This window comes from Natator depressus, chromosome 7 (genome assembly GCF_965152275.1).
Source record: "Natator depressus isolate rNatDep1 chromosome 7, rNatDep2.hap1, whole genome shotgun sequence".
NCBI lineage: Eukaryota > Metazoa > Chordata > Testudines > Cheloniidae > Natator > Natator depressus.
In genome coordinates, this window is record NC_134240.1 from 83,463,998 (window position 1) to 83,485,414 (window position 21,417).

Sequence of the window (21,417 nt, forward strand, 5' to 3'; positions counted from 1 at the left end):
TTGGCCACATTTGTGTGAAAGAGAAATGTAACGCAAGGGATCCTTTTAAATGCAAACTCCAAAAGTTAACAAATGACATTTCTTATCCATAATGGTAGTATTGGTGAGGCAAGGGACAGAAACCTTATGCCCAAATAAATCTGTTAGTCTTTAAGGTGCCACCAGACTCCTCGTTTTTGTGGATACAGACTAACACGGCTACCCCTCTGATACTAGGAAAATCCTTACAACTGTATATCAAGGGCCACTAGATGGCACCCTAATTTCACGGTTAGATACAAAAGTGAACCCTCAGTGACTTCTTTAATTGTCAAGGGAAAGACTCAGAAGAGAGTTTGGGTCATCCTCCAATTGTAAAACCCATAGAAGGGAGCACGGAGGGTGGCAAGGGAAGAAATGGTGAAGGGAACCTCTAACACTTGAACAGAATGCCGCAAAGGTCAGGTTTCTGAACAAGCAGCTCAGGTGAATGCTGAATGCTGACTTTAGGGAAGGACAAAGAACAGTGTTAGTGGTCTGTAGGGAGCCAGGGTGGCCTCCTTCCAAACCAGAGGGTAAAGAGCCACTCTCTCAGCCTGAGTGGGCGGGGCCAGGCCAAGCTTACTCCCCCCCCCGGAAGGGGAGGGGTGGAACCGGAAGTACAAAAGGCGGGGCCCTTAGCCCAGTGAGGGCAGCACCAGGGAGGGAGACAGACACAGACACTGGCTGTTCCCTGCAGACCCTGCTGCCGAGCCAGGGGAGGCCCTAAACCAGGGGAAACCTGACCTTGAGGAAGGACTCGGGCTACCAGGACTGCCAGCCGCAGAGTGCCTCAAAGAACTGGAGGAGCTGGGCAGCGACCTGAGCCAGAGGGAGCCCGACACCGAGGGTGAGCAGGAGCTACCGGGGCTACTGGTGGCTGAATATCCCGACGAGTTGGAGGAACCAGATGGACCCACTCAAGAGACCGGGTAGGAATAGCCCAGGGGCAGAACTGGACAGTGTGATGAGTCAGTATTTGGTCAGCATGTTGCGGACGGATCCCCGCTGACCCAGTGGTGGGACCCTCTCCTCCCGTCACTGTCAGGGCCCTGGGCTGGAACGCAATGGAGTCAGGTGGGCCTGCGTTCCCCTACCCTGGCCACCCCACCTCAGGTAGCAGAATCCCGATAAAGACCACGGACGCGTGCCGGCGCTCCCCTGTCTGAGGGGCGCGCCACGGACGTGTGCCGGCGCTCCCTTGCCTGAGGGGTGCACCACAGACTCGTGCAGGCACACCTCCCTCCGCTAACTCCCCATTGACTGAAAGGTGTGACCAAGGCCTTTCGGTGAGGCAGTAGCTCTCCACCGCCCCCAGCGGCTGGGCGGACCAACTGAGACCCTGCTACGTGGTCTAACTTCAATCTCACTAAGCATGAAATAGGGAGATGGTGGGGCATTTCCCAGCACACCCATCTTAGCACGGTAGCATTTGACAACTTCAGACTGCAACCAAACTAATCTTGTATTCTCTTCTGGTGTCCATTATGGAGCATTAACCTTTTGATCTCCCTTTGAGAAAGGTCTCCGCTAGCCTTCAAAAAATGGTGTCCTCCATTAAATTATTTCCACTTCAGTCACGGAAGAGAAAGAGGGCGGCTTGTAAACATTTAATAGCAGAATCCCTTCCTAATCTATCTAATGCAGGTAAAGAGACTTCTGCTCCAAGAGACAAACTTAGGAAAAGTGGAAACTTACTTGAAGATATCTTATTAACAGGATTTTTGGGCCCATCCTGGGGTACCCACTGTACTTTCGGAGTCACATGATCACTGGTATCTGTGTTTGCTGCAATACTTGGTAGCTTTCCTGTAGGTAGATCACGGCCAAAAAGTTTAGTCATAAACATTAGCCCAACAGAGGCATTTCCAAAAAAATTTGAGACTAGGTGTGGTGGGGAGTGTTCCTTGCACTAGCCCTTGTCTTCTAGAGACCCACCTCAAGATTTTTTAAAGTAACATCGGTTTTGGGGTGCCTCAATTTTTGGGTGTGCAACCTTAGCCACCTTAAAAAGGGACCTGATTTTCTGAGAGCAGGTGCTCAGCTTTCTGAAAATTAGGCCTCGTAAGGAAACTTAGATTGGGCACCCAAAACTGAGGCATCCAAAACCACTGTTAAAAATCTTGGCCAAGGATTAAAATAAATTTGATGGTCTCACCGTAACCATCAATTATTCACACATCGCAACACCCTCTGAAAATTTTACACGGTCTCTGGTCCTAAAGAAAGGACGAAGACTGGAAAGGCCAGGAGTGCTGTACATTTTGGTAGTGTCAGTCTGGTCTGTTAACATTTTTCCCTGCTGGTCCTCAAGGTCACTTCAGCTGTGTTGCCAGTGTTTCATCAGCATTCCCCTGAAGCTGATGGAACATCAGGGCTTACTGACTAGTACAGTTAGCAGCACAGCACAGGTACTCTACCAAGACGGTAACAGCGGCTGTTTTAAATTGAAGCGAATGGGAATATGTGAATACCGGTATCTAGGGAAGTGGATTTTCAGGAACAACCTGAATCCTTAACTTATATCTTGTAACACCTTCTTCTGCTCCTCGGCATGTAAACTATATCACCCTCCATAGCCTTACACATCAGTAGAATAGATCTACATGCAAAGGAGTCCAACATGTACCACATCACTGACCGTTTCTCAGTTTGATTCCATGACTGACTCTAGGAGAGTCTGCTCCAGTGACATTTCAGCTCCTCTCACCTGGGCATGCTGCCATTTTGCAGACATGGACAGTCTCTGGTTTCTCATCTTCACATTGCCCAATGCTATTGTCACTGGCCTTGCACACCACCTGGCGCTGCTGGATGCCTTCTCCACAGCTGACTGAGCACTGTGTCAAATCACCAAGGAGGGGAAAAAATACACCTATCAGTGCCGGGGGAAAAAAGCAGGGATGGAGACATCGAAATGCACCTCATGCTACCAGGAGCTTCAAAAAGAACTCTGTGTGTGTGTGCGCACATGTGCAAGACTATATATATAAACACACACAAATTAGTATTCAGACCAATGGATAGAGATCTTCCCGGCTCTGGTGAAATTTGTCCCCTTGGCTGGATACTGCTTAACCTTCCAAGCCAGAATGACTTTCATCTCTATATCATGAAGGTACCTCTGGAGATGAAATGTTTGGCTTCTCAAATGCACTGAAGTGAATTAAATATCAAGTATTTCCCCCTAGCTTTGATACCACTGGTCTCTCATTATAAGCGCCCCCCACCCCCCATCCCTACTCTGCCACCAATGACTTAGCTTTCTTCTGGGCTGGACAGAGGCATTACCATGCCCACATATACACACCCCTGTCTGCCTCTAAAAAGGGACTACATGGAAAGCTACTTTTCTCTTGTCTTCCTACAAACCCAAACAATAATATCACCTGCCGTCTATGTCATTATCTAGTTCACTATAGAATTCATTTGCTATCTAGGTGATTTATATTAACCCATAGCAAATGTGTTCCTCCACACGCCTTGTTCTCTTGGGCCTGATGCAAAGCCCAAGGAATTCAATGGAAATCTTTCTGTTGACTTCACTGGGCTTTGGATCAGGCACTTAAGAGTGAAACATATCTCCGGATAATGTTACACTGTGTGTGCTGTATAAAAATATCCTCCTGACTGTGAAAACGCTCTCAGCTCCCACCAGAATAAGGGAGGTTTCAGTGCTAACCCCCAGCTACTTAGCATGGCCACTGGCCACCAATCACCAAAGATTGGTGGGTTTTCCATGGTAGTGAAGCAGGTTCTTTTGCAAGTCAGCAGGCTCCTGAGATGTATGATGATCATGCTTTCTGGAGTTTTTGAATCAGGTAGCAACCAATTACACTGGAATTGTAATCTGCAGATCTTTGGAATAAAAGCTTTACTATACAACATTGTATGCATTGCAGAACCTGGGCTCACGCACCTGGGACCAGGCCCCTGTCCTCCATTGGGCTGGACAGGGCAAGCGGCTGCAGGCCCTGCGTGTGTCCGGTCGATCTCCTGTGCAGTATTTGGTGTGTACCGTCCGGTTCGTGCCATTCAGGAGGTGCTGGACACACTGCACCACCCTTATCTGAACTCCTAGCTTGCCACAGGACTTGCTGCAGGCTCCCCATTCCTCTGCCATCCAGCTGAATCATTAAAATACAGCACTGTCAACAGGTTGAGGGGGAGAATATTTGGATTTTTCAGATTCTGATTGGCTTATCTTTCTGGAGCTTTGAGATCACAGATTGAGAGTCCTCAGAAGAGATCTGGAAGCTCATATTCCTAGCTGTAGCACAGTCTTCAGATTCAGGAGCAAATCCTCCACAGGTGTCAACCAGGATAATTCCACTGAACTCAGTAGAGCTACTTGATTTACAGAAGCTGAGAACCTGTCTCTCTGAGCCTTACAGTTGGGTTTTCTGCTGATCTAATGTGTTGGACTCCAGTAGGCCAAACAATGGCAAGTTTGTCCTGGTCCCTCTGTGACAGCCTGCATAACCCATTAGGAACAGTTATGCCTTCCATGACTTAAAGTCATTGTCAGTTCCCTCGCACATGTCCCTGCCTTATTTGGACAGTACTGGGTCACCGAGATTTTATCCTTTTGTACTTTTCAGGATGGGGGTGGGATCAGGGGGGGATTTAAAAGAAAACAACTTACCCTTTGCAATATTTGGATCCCTCCACCTCTTTGACTTGGGAGGAGGAGGGAGAAAGGCTGCTCATGCTAGCTCTCACACCAACGCCAATAATGAAAATGACCAGAGCCTCCTGCCTTAACCCTGAGAACCTTCATGCAGGCACAGCACAGTGTCATGATTGTAGGGGGGAGAACTCACGCTGGCTGGGAGCACTCCTGCGGGTTACATCGCCTCCGGATTGGCTTGGGTTTCTTGCCATTATCACAGAAGTTCCGATGCACCATCCGGTTATCGCTTTTCCTCCGACAGCCATACTTGGTGTACTGGATGCCTGAAGGAACCACAGAAAGAAAAATACACAGGAAGTAAGGGAATCACCAGTATACACACAACTTGGTTTGGAACTCCATCTTGATAACCATTAGTTGGATCCCTCTAATTAGCTCGTCTTGCTTTTCTGCTATGACTTTGCACTCCAACTTTGGAGTTCAGCATGTCATACAAGGGGCCATAATGCAGCCAGATAATACTTCCTCTAGGCTGTACACACACAAACACACAAAGGCACCAAATATATTTGCAGTCAACAAGGAGGTGGTGGTGAGATAATGCTACTCAGTCTGGAATACCCCAGTCATTCCCATATTCCTGCCTGACCCATATGGTTGCTGGCTGCTATGTAGCCAATGGGAAATGCCATTTCACCTCTGCAAAACTAGGACCAGATTCCTGACTGCATTCCAATTCTGCTCAGACACAGTGTGAGTGTGCAAGAGAGTAGCTCTAATTTAGGCCACTGCCATAAGGTCCCTCAGGGATCACAAAGCGGACATAGCAGACGAGCCCCTGAGCTCTGGTGAATTTTTGACTATTGAAAAGAGTTTGATGGGCCTTAGTTTGGAGCTTACTTCCCCTGATGAAAAAGAAAAGAATCCACATCACAAGAGAGACCCAAAATGTTAGAATTTGGCACACTGGTCACATTTGCTTGCAAAAAGACCAGGTCTGGGCTAAGCTAGCCTGAAGCATGAGCTTCCATTCACTCTTCAAGAGGGCGGTCCCTCCATCTCAGGATTATGTTCATTGGTGGAGTACGTATAAGAGAAGGTCACATTGCAGCCGCTTGTAGCTAAAACAAGGACTTCGGTTCCATCTTTGCCAGTCCCTAAACCTTCCCAAATGCCAATATTTATTTTTAAAAAATCACAGTTACAAGGAAATGAGGACAAGCTGGAGCCATCAGATCTGCATTGACTTTTAAAAACTGATTTATTTCAATGCTCTGGATAGAGTTTACATTTATTTGTTCCATAATTATTATGATTTCACCTGCCTTGAAACGGGAGCTATAAGGATTTGGTAACTTATGTAAGTGTGGCATCTTATCCATTCATTTGTGTAACAAGCACCCCAGAACCTGCACACAGACACACACACTTCCTGTCTCTCAGTGTAGGGAATGACCCAGGTACTGGAGGGAACAAACCAGCAATGACAGGTGGAAGTGTTAGTGGGTCTTACAGGTCTTTCCATTTCTATAATTTGCTATGATTAGGCCCTTCCCCAAATCTGTAAGAATAACAGTGAGATGATTTTCATTTGTATAGAGCCTGGGTGTGTACTTTTAAGCAAAGCTTCAGAAACCTGACTTAAAGACCTGGTTACATTTTCAGAGATCCTCCTTAAGTGAGATTACAAAAATTGCTAGTGCATCTTGTGATTGTGCAAAACCAACATTCGCACATAAAAAATGGCAGCTGTGTGCACAATTACCTGTTCTGTGTGCACACAAGATATCCACTCAAACTTCTGCAGGTGTAATTAAAAAGAAATATTGAAAAATATGACGTGCATTTGGAGTGGAGCTGCATCAGAGAATGCTCTGCAATAATTGCAAAGGTCTTTATAACTGTCATGGGGCAGCCCCTTTGGGTGCCCTCCAGCATCATGCTGCAGCACATCCCATGCATATGCCTGTTTCCCCTTCAGTGGATCATCGCAGAAATAGTGCACAAAGACTTTCCAAGGATACCTAGCCTTTGCAGGGTTAGTTTATTACCAAATAAAGCTCTGTGCACATAAACCATAACAACAGCCCCACAACCATAATCCAGAATTCCCCAGCACAGTCCAAATAGTACAGTCAGTCTCCAAGTCCCAATAGTCTATGAACACACCAAGTATGGTCCCATCATCTCTCACCATACTCAGGCTCTCCGGTACAGCTCCAACATCTCTCACCATGCTCGCCTTTCTAGTATGGCTCCAGTGTCTCTCACCGCACCTCCCCCAGTCTTAAGTCCTCTCCTGGCTCTCCGGCTCAGAGAGCCAGCAGGTATCTCTCTCTACTGCTTTCAGCCTTCAGCCATTTCCAGCCTTTTCTGGCAAAGATGGAAACTCTCTGGCCCAGGAAGATCAGCAAGCTAGCCCCTCCATTGGCTTCTTGGCCCTCAGCCCTTTTCAGCCTCCCAGCACTGGTTCTCTGGCTCAGGAAAGTCAGCAAACTAGCCCTCCCTCTTTTCAGCTTTCCCTGGAGACCTCCTCCAGATTCCTGATCTCTGACAGCTATCACTTTCCAATCCCCTGACTGACCCAGTCTGTTGTCAGGCTCTCCCACTTATATGGCCCAGGTCCCATCTCTTAAAATCCAATTGGGAAGCAGCTGACATGTCATAAGTGCATTGGACCACCCCAAAACCTCCTAAAGAGGCCAATCTCCCTGTGACACTCAAATTATCATCTTGTAAATCCCAGGTTCTAAGAAGCCACAGAAATCTTAAGCAAATGGGAGCATCAGATGATGCATCAAACCAGACTCAGAAATAAAGCAGTATATCAGAGTACTGCCAAAGGAAGTTAGATTGGCTCCCCAAGCATGCTGGAATTTAAGGCTTGGAATTGCTAAAGAATAGAGAATTAGGTAATTAAAGTATATGGATATCTAAAAACCAGAGGTACTTTGACTCATACTGCCCTACAGGTCCAAGAAATCTGACCGCAACATACATGTGACCGAGTATTACAACTTAACAGACATATAAAAGAGAAACAGACCTCCTCCGCAAGCCTTTGAGCACTGGGACCAGCTCTTGAGGGCCCACTCATAGGAATCCATCTCTTCAAGAAGGACATTATTGTTTCCAATCACTGGCAGCAGGTCTTCATGGATAATGTACTTATACATCAGGCTGCTCTTGGACTCATCTTCCTCTGGGATAACCTGTGATCAGAGAAACAACAAAGGCAGTGTAGAGGCAGCAAGGAAGAGAGAAAGAGAATGCAATTGTGGGAAAGGGTGAGAGTGGAAGGAGGAAAGGAATTAAAGAGGACGCAAACAATGGCAATGTAGCATATAGACACATAACATGAAAAGTAGAAGAAAAGAAAGAAGAAGAAAGTAACAAAGAAGAAATTAAACAAGTACCACAGGTAGAAAAGAGAAAACTTTTAGTTAACAAGAAGAACTCTTGATCCATTCAAAATATTTCAATTAATCTAAAATGAATCATAGAATATCGAGGTTGGAAGGGACCTCAGGAGGTCATCTAGTCCAACCCCCTGCTCAAAGCAGGACCAATCCCCAACTAAATGATCCCAGCTAGGGCTTTGTCAAGCCTGAGTGGAAGGATTCTAAAATACTCACAGAACATACTCTGTATTGGACCACTGCACACGTACAGAAGATGCCCATGACATATCAAAATATATGCTCAAACTCTAGACTTCATACACAGAACTTTCTACCTTATCTACATAAATAGGAACCTGTACTATAACTTTAGACAGACAAAGAGGCATAGAAGCGTTGTTTGTAACACTCAATATCAATAAGTGAACATGTATTCCAAGACATTGGGGGGCAGGGAGGATGAGCTTTTCTTCCAGGGAGGCATGGGGAATCTAGATCCCGTTAATGCTGGGATAAGCCAGAACAGGGTGTGTATTGGTAGGCTATGGTTGTATGCCTTTATACATTGTCAGATGCAAGGTCAAAAACATTCAGGCTTCTAAGAAGTGCATTCATAGTGTATTTCTGCACATCCTGAAGTATCGTAATCATATTAGATTATGGCTAGTTACTTTCACTTTTTAAAATAACTTTTAAGAGTTTTGTAGGATTTACGCCCTATGTCCTTCCACTATGAAATTCGGCCACTCCATTCTACACTGTATATCAGTCTCTTCTAGCATTTGTAACAGTGATTGCACTGTGTGCTCTGCTTCAGTGAATGACTGAATGATTCTCCAGAGGAGAAGCCAGTGTGACTCACCAGCACACTGATTGCTTCATGCAGGGGGCCGCTGGTTTTCAAGCTCTCCTTGCCATTCTCAATTGTGTATTCCCACTCCAAGCCCATCTCAATGAAGGTTTTGCTTTTGGCTTCCTTGGCTTTGGCATTAAGGATGAAGTTTCCAGTAGCTTGATTCTTAACAGCTGGGAAAAGAAGTTCACAAAGTAATTTTCCCCTGTCAAAGACTTTTAGGGACAGAAAAATGAATTGTGAGCATAATGCATGGGAATTTAACTGATCAGAAGAAATCCCTAAAGATGGGAATTGTATGGATAGACCTTCATGGTGAAAATATTCCTCATAACAGACCAGATATTCATAAAAAGAATTCAGGCTCAGCTGGTTGGTCTTTTGAAAATCTGGCCATAAGTATCACAGTGGGAGCAGCTGGGAGCTGAGCAAACGGGAAAATCTGGCTCTTGTTTAGGTGCCAAAATGAGAGCTCAGCACCTGCAACTCTGGCCCTATATATTAGCAATTGTATACTATTGACTGTAAGCAAAGCAAGTCCAATTAGTCTTTCGATTGTGGCCTAAACATCAGAAAGGTTAATGTAATGTTATTCAAAGGATGAGACTGCAGGTCTGGACTGTGTCATGGGTTAATGCACTAGATCTTTACAGAAAAACATCTGGGCTCAAATAGTAGCTTAAATGGCAAGTCAAATGGGTTTGCCCACGTCACAAAGCGACCATTTAAGATAACACCCCTAGGAATCTACATACAAGGAGGCCCAAAAAGGAGATAGCAGAGGTGCTGTGGGTCAAGAGTGAGATGCATTGGCAGAGCTGTGTAAGGCCCAGGACTGGAATAGCAAGGTGTACTGCCAGTTGGAACTGAGGGGCACTGGCAGAGGCCTCAGGCCCAGAATTCAAGGGGACACACAGGCAGATGAAAGTGTCCCTTTTCAGCCCTTGTGTCACTTGTCTCCGCGGTGCAGAGAACAAGGCTGTGAGCAGCTGCTCATGGAAGAGCCTGGATACATTCCATTGAATGAACAGGCATGTGCATGTAGGGCTGGTGATCAAGAAAGGGGCCTTGGCAGGGAATAACCCTTTCAATGTGTAAAATCTAGTGACCACACTCCACACCATGCCCCTCCAGCCTGAGTCTCTTATTTCCCCACCCTTTAAGAGAATCACACTCCCTCCATCCCACCTCCCAGTTGTTCCAGGGTCCCCCTGCTTTCCTAACATTAACTCTCTTCATCTTCTCTAAACAGTCAGTCTGGTTTGACCGTGTTGCTGACATACCAATCCCCCTGACATTCCAACTCATCCTTTGAATTAATGGTCTTCTGAGCAGAAAGAAAACACACATACACATACACACCCTTCCTATGTCTGAAAGAGATTTGGCTTCAAGACCCAGCCCTCTGAGAATATACCTCACACAGAGGCGTATTGTGTGAATTCTCACTACAGGATCACACAGGCAGAGCTCAACTTGCCAGCTTCACTGGAAGGTTCACTAAGAAGGATTTTGGAGACAGCAGAAAAGGAGAGCTGCAAATTGAAATGCAAGAGGCTGGGGAACAGCTACTCCAGCTTAACTCCTTGGTCATTTTCAAGTAACTTTCTCTCTCAATCGTACGCACACACACAAATACTCACTCACTCTAATGTGCTTTTAAACAGAGCGGAATAAGAGAAACAGAAGGATCACTCTATAGAAGACCTTAAAGGCCAGGATGTTGCCCCGCTGTGCCTCCCTGGCTTAACCAGATACATGAGCTTCCCCTAGTGTGGAGAAATCCTCAAGTGGCCTCGGGCCAGCACAGCAGCTCCTACACTATCCCCTATGCTCCTGGTATAGGAAGATGTGGCTGGGGAGCTGCTCTATCTAGCCAATCCCCAGTTGCTGTAAGGTCCCTTGGGAGCCATTAGCAGCCAGTGCAGCTTAGAACAGCCATAAGGATGTTCTTAGATGCACCTCAGGACAGGCTTGGCACCCAGCAGCCATAGGACTGGGTGGGGTAGGATGGGTATTAAGGTTGCCCCTTAACATCCTTCCCCTTCTGAAACTGTGCCAGGCACCGAAGGCCCCGTCCCAAGGATTTGGCCCCAGGACTCTACATTTTCTTTTTTTTCAGCTGACTGTAAGTGCTCATGGAAGTGAAGGAATGGAACCAGTGGCTAGCGCCAGCCATGACCAAAGGCAAATGTTGTACCAATTCTTTGGCCCTCTGCTGCCAGCTCTGCCAACATACCTCAATTCTGACATGGACCACGCCTTGCTATTCCACTCCTGAGGACACACACCCAATTCTGCCCAAACAATTCAATTCTTCACCACCCTCTGTTATTCCATTCCAAGGCTCCTCCTAAGCCGCAACTGATAGTCAGACAGAACTGGGCTAAATTGTCTGGTAGTTCTGTGATAAGAACAAATGTTAGTCTTCTCTGACGTTTGTGCAAGAAAGTGGGCTGAGAGCTACTCATTTTACTGTGATCAGCCTTTTGCACTCAGTTTCCCATTTTATCCATGCACCTAAATATTTTGTGTGTGCAACTGCCCCTTTGCACTTCCACACACATTTTGAAAGTGTGACTACCACATCTATTTTAGAGAACACAAGCCTTAAGGTTTCTTTGATTAAACAACACTAGGCCAACCTGGCTAACACCCGCCTCTGAGTCTGTCTGTGCTCTCTGGTTGTTCAGTACTCACCAATGCTATGGGAGGCCGGCTCCATCTCTTCTATCTGAATGTATCTGGCCCCAGCCGGAATCTCAAACATTTTCAAAACACCCACTGAAAATCAAACAAAAGTAAAGCATTCTCAAAACTGATAGCAAAGCAGGCAAGTTTAAATTCTGTGGAACACTCCCACTAGGTTTTGAAACCACAGGATTCTTCAGTGAGAGAAAGGAAATGGAGAAGAGCATTTTGGTTGGTGCATTTACCTTAGGCTTTTGCTAATGGTAAAAGACTGGTTTTATATAAGTGTGTTCACAAGATCAGCCCCAATCCAATTATGCAGATAATAAATACAGTAAAGCACTAGGAGGCAGTTTACTGAACTAACAGGAAATGTGTGTTTTTATTAACTATGGGTCAAATTCAAAAGATCCAGTGATTCAATTCAGATAATCATTCAAAAATATTGATTCTTATCTAGAATGTATATGAACATGACTTGTTTGCCCTCCCATTCTGCAGTTCTCTCATAACCCCGTTTTCTCTCCTGAAACCACCCCAAGATTTGCCTACAGCCTCCTGGCTCCCCTTCTTCTCCCTAAATCTTACTTCAATGAGAGCCTTGCAGCTTCCTATCTTTCTCTTTCTGATGACCCCACCCCTGCAAAAGTATTACATGATCCTTCTCATCTCCTGGTCAGGTTCCCAGCATTCTGTGGCTACCCCCTGCACTCTTCCTTGCTCCTATCACATCTCTCCCTTCTTGCAACACCATGTTTCTCTAGAAAGGCTCTTGCCTTTCCACTACTTTGTCCTACTCCTAACCCCTGTGAGATATCAGCTAAATAGACAAACATTTTCACATGGATTGCTAAAGATACTGTAGTATCTTGACTACTCTTATGCAAAGTGGTGCCCCCAGCAAAGCTCTCTATCCTTTCTCACTTCCTTCATAGTGTCTTGAGGGGTCAGACTCCAAGTGGCATCAGTGTGATCCCACCCATCTGTTAGCAAAACACCTACATGAGGATGTATGTCTTGAAACATGCACTGAAGTTGGTAAGGTTGGGGGTTCAGGCTGATCTACAACGCAAGCAAGCTCCATAACCTTCACAAGGTACGCCCTGGACTCTGTCAGCTAAATGAAGCTGCCATACGTGGGCACAGACGGGGAAGCAGTAGCTGAGATAGCCTGGCCCCAGCACACCAAGGGCTTTGTAGATGAGGACCACAATCTTGAACTCAATAGGCAACCAGGACCTGATCCAAGCCCCACTGACGTCAATGGGACTTCTTCCACTGATTTCAATGGGCTTTTGATCAGGCCCCTGGCACAAAGGGGAAAGCAGTGGTGTGATACAGTTGTGCCAGTTTGTGTGGTTTAGCAGGTAATCCACCGTGTGCTGTAAGAACTGTAACTTCTGGGTAGTCTTCTCCTTCAGTGCATTGCATCGGTCTAGCCTGGTGACGCAATAGCTTGAATCATATAAATTGACAGATAATAGATAGGCAGAAAGAAATAGATACCATAAATAAGCTGTTGTAATTAACTGAATAAATGATTCGGTCCTTGCTCAATCAACAGAAGACCAAGCACAGTTCGGAGCTATCACTTTGGCAGTTATAGAGGGCACATCCTCAGGAAATGTCAACTGGCAGAGCACCAATGAAGTCAGCAAAGATACGCTACCTGACGACCATCGTATCTGAGCACAGAACCAGCACCTGGACATCAAATTTCTGGGCTTTCATTTTATTTGCCAAAGGTCTGCAGAGTAAGGCAAAGGTCTAGTCTTCTTTCTCGGTATTTATTTTTCATTTCAAAATGCAAAACCTGTATGTAAAAGCCCGTTGACTAATGTGCAATTGTCCAGAGGCAACATAAGCAAGCACTCCGAGCCTGTAGATACACTTCTGGCTAGAAAGACATGGCCTTCATTTCAGCAGCAGTATCGCTCTGTAATGGTCTTTCTGTTCTGTTTGTGCTGTGCTTCTCACAATGGGGTCCTCGCCAATGACTAGGGCTCCTAGGCATTACAAATAAATGCTACTACTACTACTGACGATAAACTGTGAGATGTAGTTGTACTTCTATCTGTAGGGCCAACTTCTCATTTCAGCGACACCCGTGTAAATCTGTAGTAATTCCAATGGACTTCAACAGAGATACTCTAGAATAGGTTTACACAGGCAGAACTAAGAGTAGGTTTTAGCCCACAGATGGATTATATTTGTTACGTGCAAAGGTATATTAAAGCAATCACTTCCAAAATATGAATACTCTTCGCCTACTCCCAGGCCAGACTCTTACCTGGCTGCTTCGGGGATTTGATGAAGGTCCCTTTCACCGTCCGGCAGTGCGAATTGTCACCCCCACAAACACCACACTTGTCATCCTGCTTCAAAGAACCAATTTCCTTGTCACATCCAACATGCTGTCACCAAAGAGGGAGAGAAAGAGATTTTAAAAAGGTCACATATGTAGAGCCTCAAAATGCAAGGCAGGCATCACACCTCATAGCTCATCCTGGGCTTTAGCCACCCTCCAATCTTACAGCAGTATGACAGCAGTGCAGATGTGTATGGCAGGGGAAGATGGTAATTACCTTCCAGCGCAAACCCTCACAAAAAACTCTGCCAGCTGGTGAATCATTCTCACTAGCAGTCGCTCCCCATGACAAATGGGAAGATGGATCTGATATCATGTGCCCTACTTCTTTTATGGTGCTAGGGAGCTTTTAGGCTGATGTAAGCCTTCAGGGTGGTCCTGCTTCAATCCTCTGCTACACTTGACCACCACCTGGTAGCTCCAAGTCCCCCTACTTCCCTCAGGAAGAGTCTATGGGGTGAACTGTGCAGACTTGGATAGCAACTTTGGATGGAAGTCTTAGCCCATCCACCACTATAATCAGCCACTCCTCTACAGGCACACTTGATTCTCTGTTTACGAAAACAGTGTGAAGTAAATAAACAGAACCTGGAGGAAAGTATTTAACGGGCTTCCCCACATTGCTAGTTGAATGCATATGAATTGCCTCCTACACAGACACAGTTTCTTTACCATTGTGAGTGCCAGGGAAGCCTGGGTAAATAACAGTGCACCTAAACCTTTACTTACTCTTCACACAGTGGTCCAGTTTAGAAAGGAATTTTAGATTCCTATGGAAAAGTCTATGAAAAATGTAAAACGTTTAAGATTCCACTGACTCCAGAAATGTTCATGCTTGTTCCCTCTCTCTTCCTCTCATTTGAATAGAGGACAGGCAAAAACTGCCAGACCCAATGATTAATTACATACGTACCACACACTCCCCCCGAACACAGGCACTGTAGTGGTCTCTGTAGCTGCATCTGGTACCATCATGAACCACCTGGTTCATGAACACCACATCTCCTGTTTCCTCTGACTGACAAATCAGTTCACACTTCTGAGCATCTGCAGCAAAATAAATATTGAAAAACCCATGTTCATGGAAACAAAATGGAGTCAATACAAAATACAAAACTATCTTAATAAGAGGAACTCGCTATCTTGAATTAGAATGTTCTCAAGAGCCATTCCCTTCTGGTCTCTAAGTCCCTCCTACATTTGCCATTCAGTACTCTATATTCTCTTAGGGAGGTGGATGTTCACCACAACAAACAAACTTAGGGAGGTGGATGTTCACCATAACACATTAAGATTTGACTCTGGCAGAGCAAATGAAATGATCTAAGAAGTACATGATTGGGCAAACAATTTTCAGACTTTGTTGAAATCTGAAATGATTGTTTATGTAGTGAAACACCAAATTCTGCTTGCAGATATGCATGTCAAGTCCCTTTGACATCCTCGCAACTGCAAACACGTTGAGTCAGCTGGTACTACAAAATCACTTGATTCCTTTAATTCAATGAGAGTTGTGCATATCTGAGGACAGAATTTGTCCCACAACAGCTACAAATACAACATATCGTCCAGCACTGTAAAGCAACACAGCATTATGAAAAGACTGTAAAACAGTGACAAAAATCCAACCTAAAGAAGTGCAGACAGATAAATTTATGTTTAAAACAAGCAGCAGATTCTCTCCTGTATCACAGATCCTATTGGTGAAAGACAGTGGGGGAGATATCAGAGCACTGATTATGGCTCCCCGATTCTGTTGGCTTTTCTTCACTGTCCCCAGCCCTGATGTAGGTCAGAGCAACTACCTATGGGCCGCACTAACAAATATCCGTGGCACAGGAAAATCAGTTTTGCTCCTCTCGCTTGCCTGGATCTAGGTGCAGGGGTTTTATTTCCCCTGCAATTACTGACAATATCACAGATAATGCAAAGAGCATTTTCCTGCTGTATTTCAGGTACTTGTGATGTCCTTAGTGCTCGCAACGGAAACCCTCAGCTTCTGTAGGTAAGGGAAAGTGAGTTTTGGGAACCTAAAGGGCTGGTGATGGAATATGGAGCTTTTCACCCCTGGTCTTTAAAGAGCACTGAGATAATACAAGCATGAAAGATATCACATAAAACCCAATTCAATTTTTTCTCTTTAAATGACAGCTCAGTGGGGGGTCTTTGATAGTGTCCTAGCAGTGTGAAAGGCATAATCACATACACCTGTAGGAGCCACTACAGTAGGCAAACAGTGGCAGCAGTGTCATTCCAATAGCAAGGAAAAAAAATATATACAGGTCATAAGTTGTGGTAACTCAGGACCAATCCCAGAACTGTCCAAAGAAAGAGCTATCCCCATTGCCATACTGTAGCCTATCCAAACTCTTCTGAATGGTCCCCAGGGAATGTATGCAGCCCACAAAGCAAACAGAAGTCCGGTCGATGGCTACACTAGCACTGCCTGGCCGAATGGGCTGTCTCCACTCACCATCATGGTGCTCATAAGGAAGCCACGTGTGTTTGGAGTTCTGGTGGGTATAATAAGAGTTACGCTTAGAACACTGCTGGGCACGGAAATCTTCATAGGGTCCACGACACTCTTCAGTATTGCAGACCTGGTACTCATAAATGGCACCTGGGCAATGGCGCCCACCATAGGCTGGACTAGAAAATAAATAGGGGGATAAAGAATTTTGAAACTATTTCAGAAAGGGGTACTCAGACCTGACGCAGCACAGCTCTACTTGGGATTGTGTGTGAGGGAGGCTTTCATGACTGCCTCTCTGAAGCATGGAGTTTCTAATACAATAGCATAAGGTCTCATGAAAACTTTAACTCTAGAAACACCATCCACAGGTCTCCGTGAAATCTTTCTTTCTCTTCACTTGACTGACTTTCCCCACAATCCAGTCCAGATGACCATTATGTTAAAGGACAAACGTGTGCACAGAAAGACTTATTTATATTAGGTTAGTCATTAAAAGCACCAAAGTAACAGTGAAATCTTGTGAGCCCACAATTCATACCTATCACTACCAACTTCGAGCTACTTTGACAGTCCATGTGAGCACTCTTGGCTCACAGGTTAGGATTCTTGTCCCCTGCCAGCATATAAGAGCAATGAAGTGGTACAAAGTGCACGTGTATTGCCATAACTGCTAACTGCTATCACCAGGTCACTGAGCCAAGAAGCTGGGTTTGATCCGTTCGGAGCCCATCTGCCTTAACTGTGCTTCTTTATTGTTAGTGCTCCTCTGGGCTAAAGGAAGGTGACCAGCTCAGTTTGATTACGTCAAGCTTCAATCCTATTAGGTGCATGTGGAGAGAAGGAGTTAAACAAATTGTAGCTCAGCGTTTAAATTTAGGGATTACAGCTGGGATTTTCAAAGGAGCCTAAGGGAGTAGGATAAACAAATCCTATGGGAGTTAAGAGCCTAATTCCCTCAGGCTCCTTTGACAATCCCATCTTACATATCTGACCATCAGAGATGCCCATGATTTATAGCAACCCAAACGAAGAAAGGATGGACAAGTATATCCCTAAAGTTTGCTAGGCTCTGTGAAGGAGAGTTCCCTTTAATGCTCTGACACTCCGTGCTGTGGTACCTAGGCATGGCCCTTCCTCTCTCCAGTTTACTCAACTGTCCAGAACTTCGCCTTCCTTATGACTGACCCACTGGAGGAAGGAGGAGGTGGCCCTGGTTCTCTGCCACTTCCAATACGGCCAGGACTAAGAGAATTAGCAGAAAGCCAAACTTACGGTGGGTTGTTGCAGTTCCTGCTGCGGGAGCGCACCCCACCCCCACATGTCCTGGAGCAGGAGCCAAATTTGGACCAGGAACTCCAGCTGCCATCCTGGCTGTAAGGCTGCTCTGAAGTCTTCCAGATGCAGTGACCCTTGAAACACCACTGGAACAGGAGAAGAAACAGGGGTTACTGGAACACCTACCTCTTCATAACTGTCCAGTGTTAGTGAGGAGAGAGATTCTATAGCCACAGGGGCACCCGGCTTAACAACATGGTTTGGAATCTGGGTCTCCCTCTCCTATTGGTCAGATGGACATGACAGACAGTGGCGACTGTGAAGTCATGAAACCTTAAAGTAATAAAGAAAGGTCTCGGGGGCCTGGGTGGAGGAGTGGACTAATGAACTAGCCTATCACCTCCGGAGAGCCAAATTCAAACCCTGACATAGGTCACCAGTGAAAGTGAGCTGGGTTTGGTGGTTTCATCCTAGTTCCCATTTGTTCACATCACATTAGGTAAAACTTCTGCTCAGAAGGCTAGGAATGGGTTGGCAGGGTTCACTGCACAGGTACAGTTCTCTGAGTCCCAGGACCAATATATCAAAGGACATCACAGATCAGAACTGAGGTGCATTGGCAGAGCTTGCACAGCATTTGCCTCTATTATGCTTGGTTCTCACCATGTGCAACAAACTTCTCACTTTCACAAACACAAAATTCAGTAACAAAAGTTATAACAAAATCTCCCATAAACCAGAGATTTGTCTCCATGAAAATTGCCTGGCTCCAGAACCTCAGCTACAGCCAGAGAGCACACAGCTCAGTTCAGAAAGGGGTGTGAAGGCTGCTCTAAGTCAACAGTTGCCAATGGTTCTAAGGGTCACATACAGCACCAGAGGTACTGGAGGAATATAGAGATGTCCTAGCCATGCCTCCTTTCTCTCAGCCACAGCCATTATGCTGGCACCCTGTGGCTGGTTCTGCTAGCTACGTGCCCAGATTACAATAGTGAAGTAGCAGCACGGCACTCCAGGACCTGAGCCATAGTTTTGGTTGACTTTGGTTTGGGGCTTGATACACTGCATCTAATTATTGCGGACCGCAGGGTGTATCCCATGGATCCCACAGCGTGAATGGCACGTGTCCCTCAGCTTCGCATTTAAACAGACAGTGAAGCAATCCAAATCCAGTGGCTTTGCCACAGGAGCATAGAATTACTCTGCGGCCAGGACTAATAGTCTATACTGTTTCAGAGGAACATTGTCAAGCAGTTGAAGCTCAAAATTTGACTTTCCTTAGAACTGTTACAAACTGATGAAGAATATCCTCTAGTTAGTAAATATATAGGGCCAGATCCTCAGCTGGAGTAAAACAGCATAATTCAACTGAAGTCAATATAATGCTTTATACTAGCTGAGTCTTGCACCTGGTTTGTTTTGGGTTTTTTTGTTTTGTTTTTGTTTTAAATCATCTCTTCATATCTGAGAAACTGAAAAACACAATGGCTACTGTTTATTCTTGACAATATCGTATGTTTGCCCCATTGCTGTAGAGACAGAGGCAGAAAGTGCATGAGGACAAGTTCAAGTTTGTTACCTGTGAATGCATAAACCTTGCTAGAAGCTGTTGAATGCACAAACACACATCATTAGATGATTCATCTGCAAGAGATGCCCTTTAAGATCCTTTTTTATGTAAACTGTTTTTTTGGGTTCGTGGCTTGTCTTTCCCTCAACCCGTTAATTTTCTGTCTGTTGAGACACTCCAGCATGCACTGCACTGACGATGTCAATAACCCCTGTCATTAGCGCTGCAGTCTGCATATGAGGCAGGATAAGTCTGTTTGCATTCAATATTCAGCAGCTTTCTACATTTTCTGGATTTTTACATTTGAGTTCTATAGGATATCAAATAAGAATATTCAGCCAAAGCGTTTCCTTGGCCCTTCTGCAGGCAAAACTCTTGTTGAAATCAGTGGGAATTTTGCTACAGTAAAAACGGAGTATAAATTTCAGGATCTGATCCTTTAAGGGGAAAATGTTATTTTGAATAAAAAATGACTGGCTGGAATGATTTAATTGAGATTGGTCCTGCTTTGAGCAGGGGTTTGGACTAGATGACCTCCTGAGGTCTCTTCCAATCCTAATCTTCTATGATTCTATGACTTGCCTTATCTCGAAGGCATTTGGTAACTTCTAAAAAAGTTGGCTTGCTTCTTGACAAATCATGTCCAAAAATATTTGCCAAACTGAAAAGGTCCCAACCACTAGGAAAAGGAATATTAGGAGGCAATAAAATATGGATAATAAAACAAATAAGCATTCTAGCAGGTTTGGCTATATTCCTAGCTCTGCCACTAAACAGTTGTATGACCTTAGGTGAGTCACTTCATCTCAGTTTCCTCTGCAATCCTTTGTCTTTCCTCTCTATTTAGACTGTTAAGTTCCTCAGGGACTGTCTCTTAGTCTGTGTCTGTACAGCACCTCGCACAATGGGTCCCTGATCAGTAGGTGCTACTGTAATAACAACAAATAATTTGATACACTGCATAGGCTTTCACATCTAGTCAGCCAATTCAAATCCAACCCAGGCAGAGATATGGAGCTGTCTCTACAAGGTCCTTTTTTGAAATGGGTTGGTCTTCACAGTCCAGATCCCAGTGGACAAGAATTCATAGTCCCAAACCACCACCACAACTGGCATTAACTAGCCCCTTTTTGACAGCCACAGGAGAGAGGAAGGGAAATGAACAGGGCTGCAGACTGAACTATCTTTCACCTCTAGAAGCGACAGCTCGTGATCAGGGTTGAGAAACACTGGCAGGATGATGCCACTGCTGCCCATGCTATGCCTGCTGTGTGGATAAACCACAGATTTCAGTCTCCAGATGTTTCAATCTCAGCACCTTTCACCACCATTATATGTAATGTGCACACACACATTTACAACCTAATTTTAGAAGTTCTAGACAGGGCTCATTTAAGGACAAGCTGTTCAATAAGTCAACATCTTGTGTGAGATCACTGTGACTTATTTTAAAGTTATTAGAAATTGTTCATTATTTTAAACATGTCCATCCACTATGACAAGATTTCATTCTCAAATGTTGGCATGATATGGAATAGGAAGTTTCATGCCACAACATCTAAGCATTTTATATCCAGATTTTCCCTTCAAATAAGTCTGTTTTGGGGGCAGCTTCTTCAAAATGCAAAGTTTTCTGCTGTCATTGCCTCTGGGACTTCATGTCTGAATAAAAATCGAGTCCAACGCTCCAGTTGCTTTTCTGACTCATTGGCACTTGCATACTGTGGTAACGAACATTATAGGAAACCCTGAAGTAGACAGATCCTGTGATGAAGTCATAATCCTGAATTTATGACATCACAGTCTGTTACCATGGCATTAACTGTAACATCACAAAGTTAGCAAGCAGTGTGGCTTCACTTTAGAACAGAGTAGCAGGAGCAGATGGTCTGTAAGGAAGAAAAGCCCTTGTCTGAACATAGATGTACTGGATAATTAGGGAAAAAAACAACAATAACTGTACTCCTTTAAGTGAGGAAAATGTTGAAAGCCACATAAGTGGAAATGATTATGAGTGAGTTATAATAAAGTAATGCTTAGCATGGACACTTCTCTCAAAGGCGCACTGTTGTCTCTAAAGGAATGGGCCATTCCAATCTTTCTGAATAAAACATATGGTACAGAGCGGATGTAAA

At 45.0% G+C, this 21,417-nt stretch overlaps 1 protein-coding gene across 1 annotated transcript in view; it reads right to left on the reverse strand.

Annotated features, from left to right (window-relative positions):
• The window catches only part of ADAMTS14 (ADAM metallopeptidase with thrombospondin type 1 motif 14), a 99,656-nt gene that overhangs the window by 2,572 nt on the left and 75,667 nt on the right, over positions 1-21,417 (reverse strand). Inside the window, exons 11-21 of the mRNA XM_074958940.1 lie at positions 17,710-17,858; positions 16,438-16,613; positions 14,878-15,011; positions 13,887-14,010; positions 11,606-11,689; positions 8,915-9,078; positions 7,698-7,863; positions 4,842-4,974; positions 3,938-4,145; positions 2,729-2,858; positions 1,717-1,827 (exon numbers count right to left, since the gene is read on the reverse strand). Coding sequence (XP_074815041.1) covers positions 1,717-1,827; positions 2,729-2,858; positions 3,938-4,145; positions 4,842-4,974; positions 7,698-7,863; positions 8,915-9,078; positions 11,606-11,689; positions 13,887-14,010; positions 14,878-15,011; positions 16,438-16,613; positions 17,710-17,858 — 1,579 coding nt within the window. The remainder of the gene's footprint in view (positions 1-1,716; positions 1,828-2,728; positions 2,859-3,937; positions 4,146-4,841; positions 4,975-7,697; positions 7,864-8,914; positions 9,079-11,605; positions 11,690-13,886; positions 14,011-14,877; positions 15,012-16,437; positions 16,614-17,709; positions 17,859-21,417) is intronic.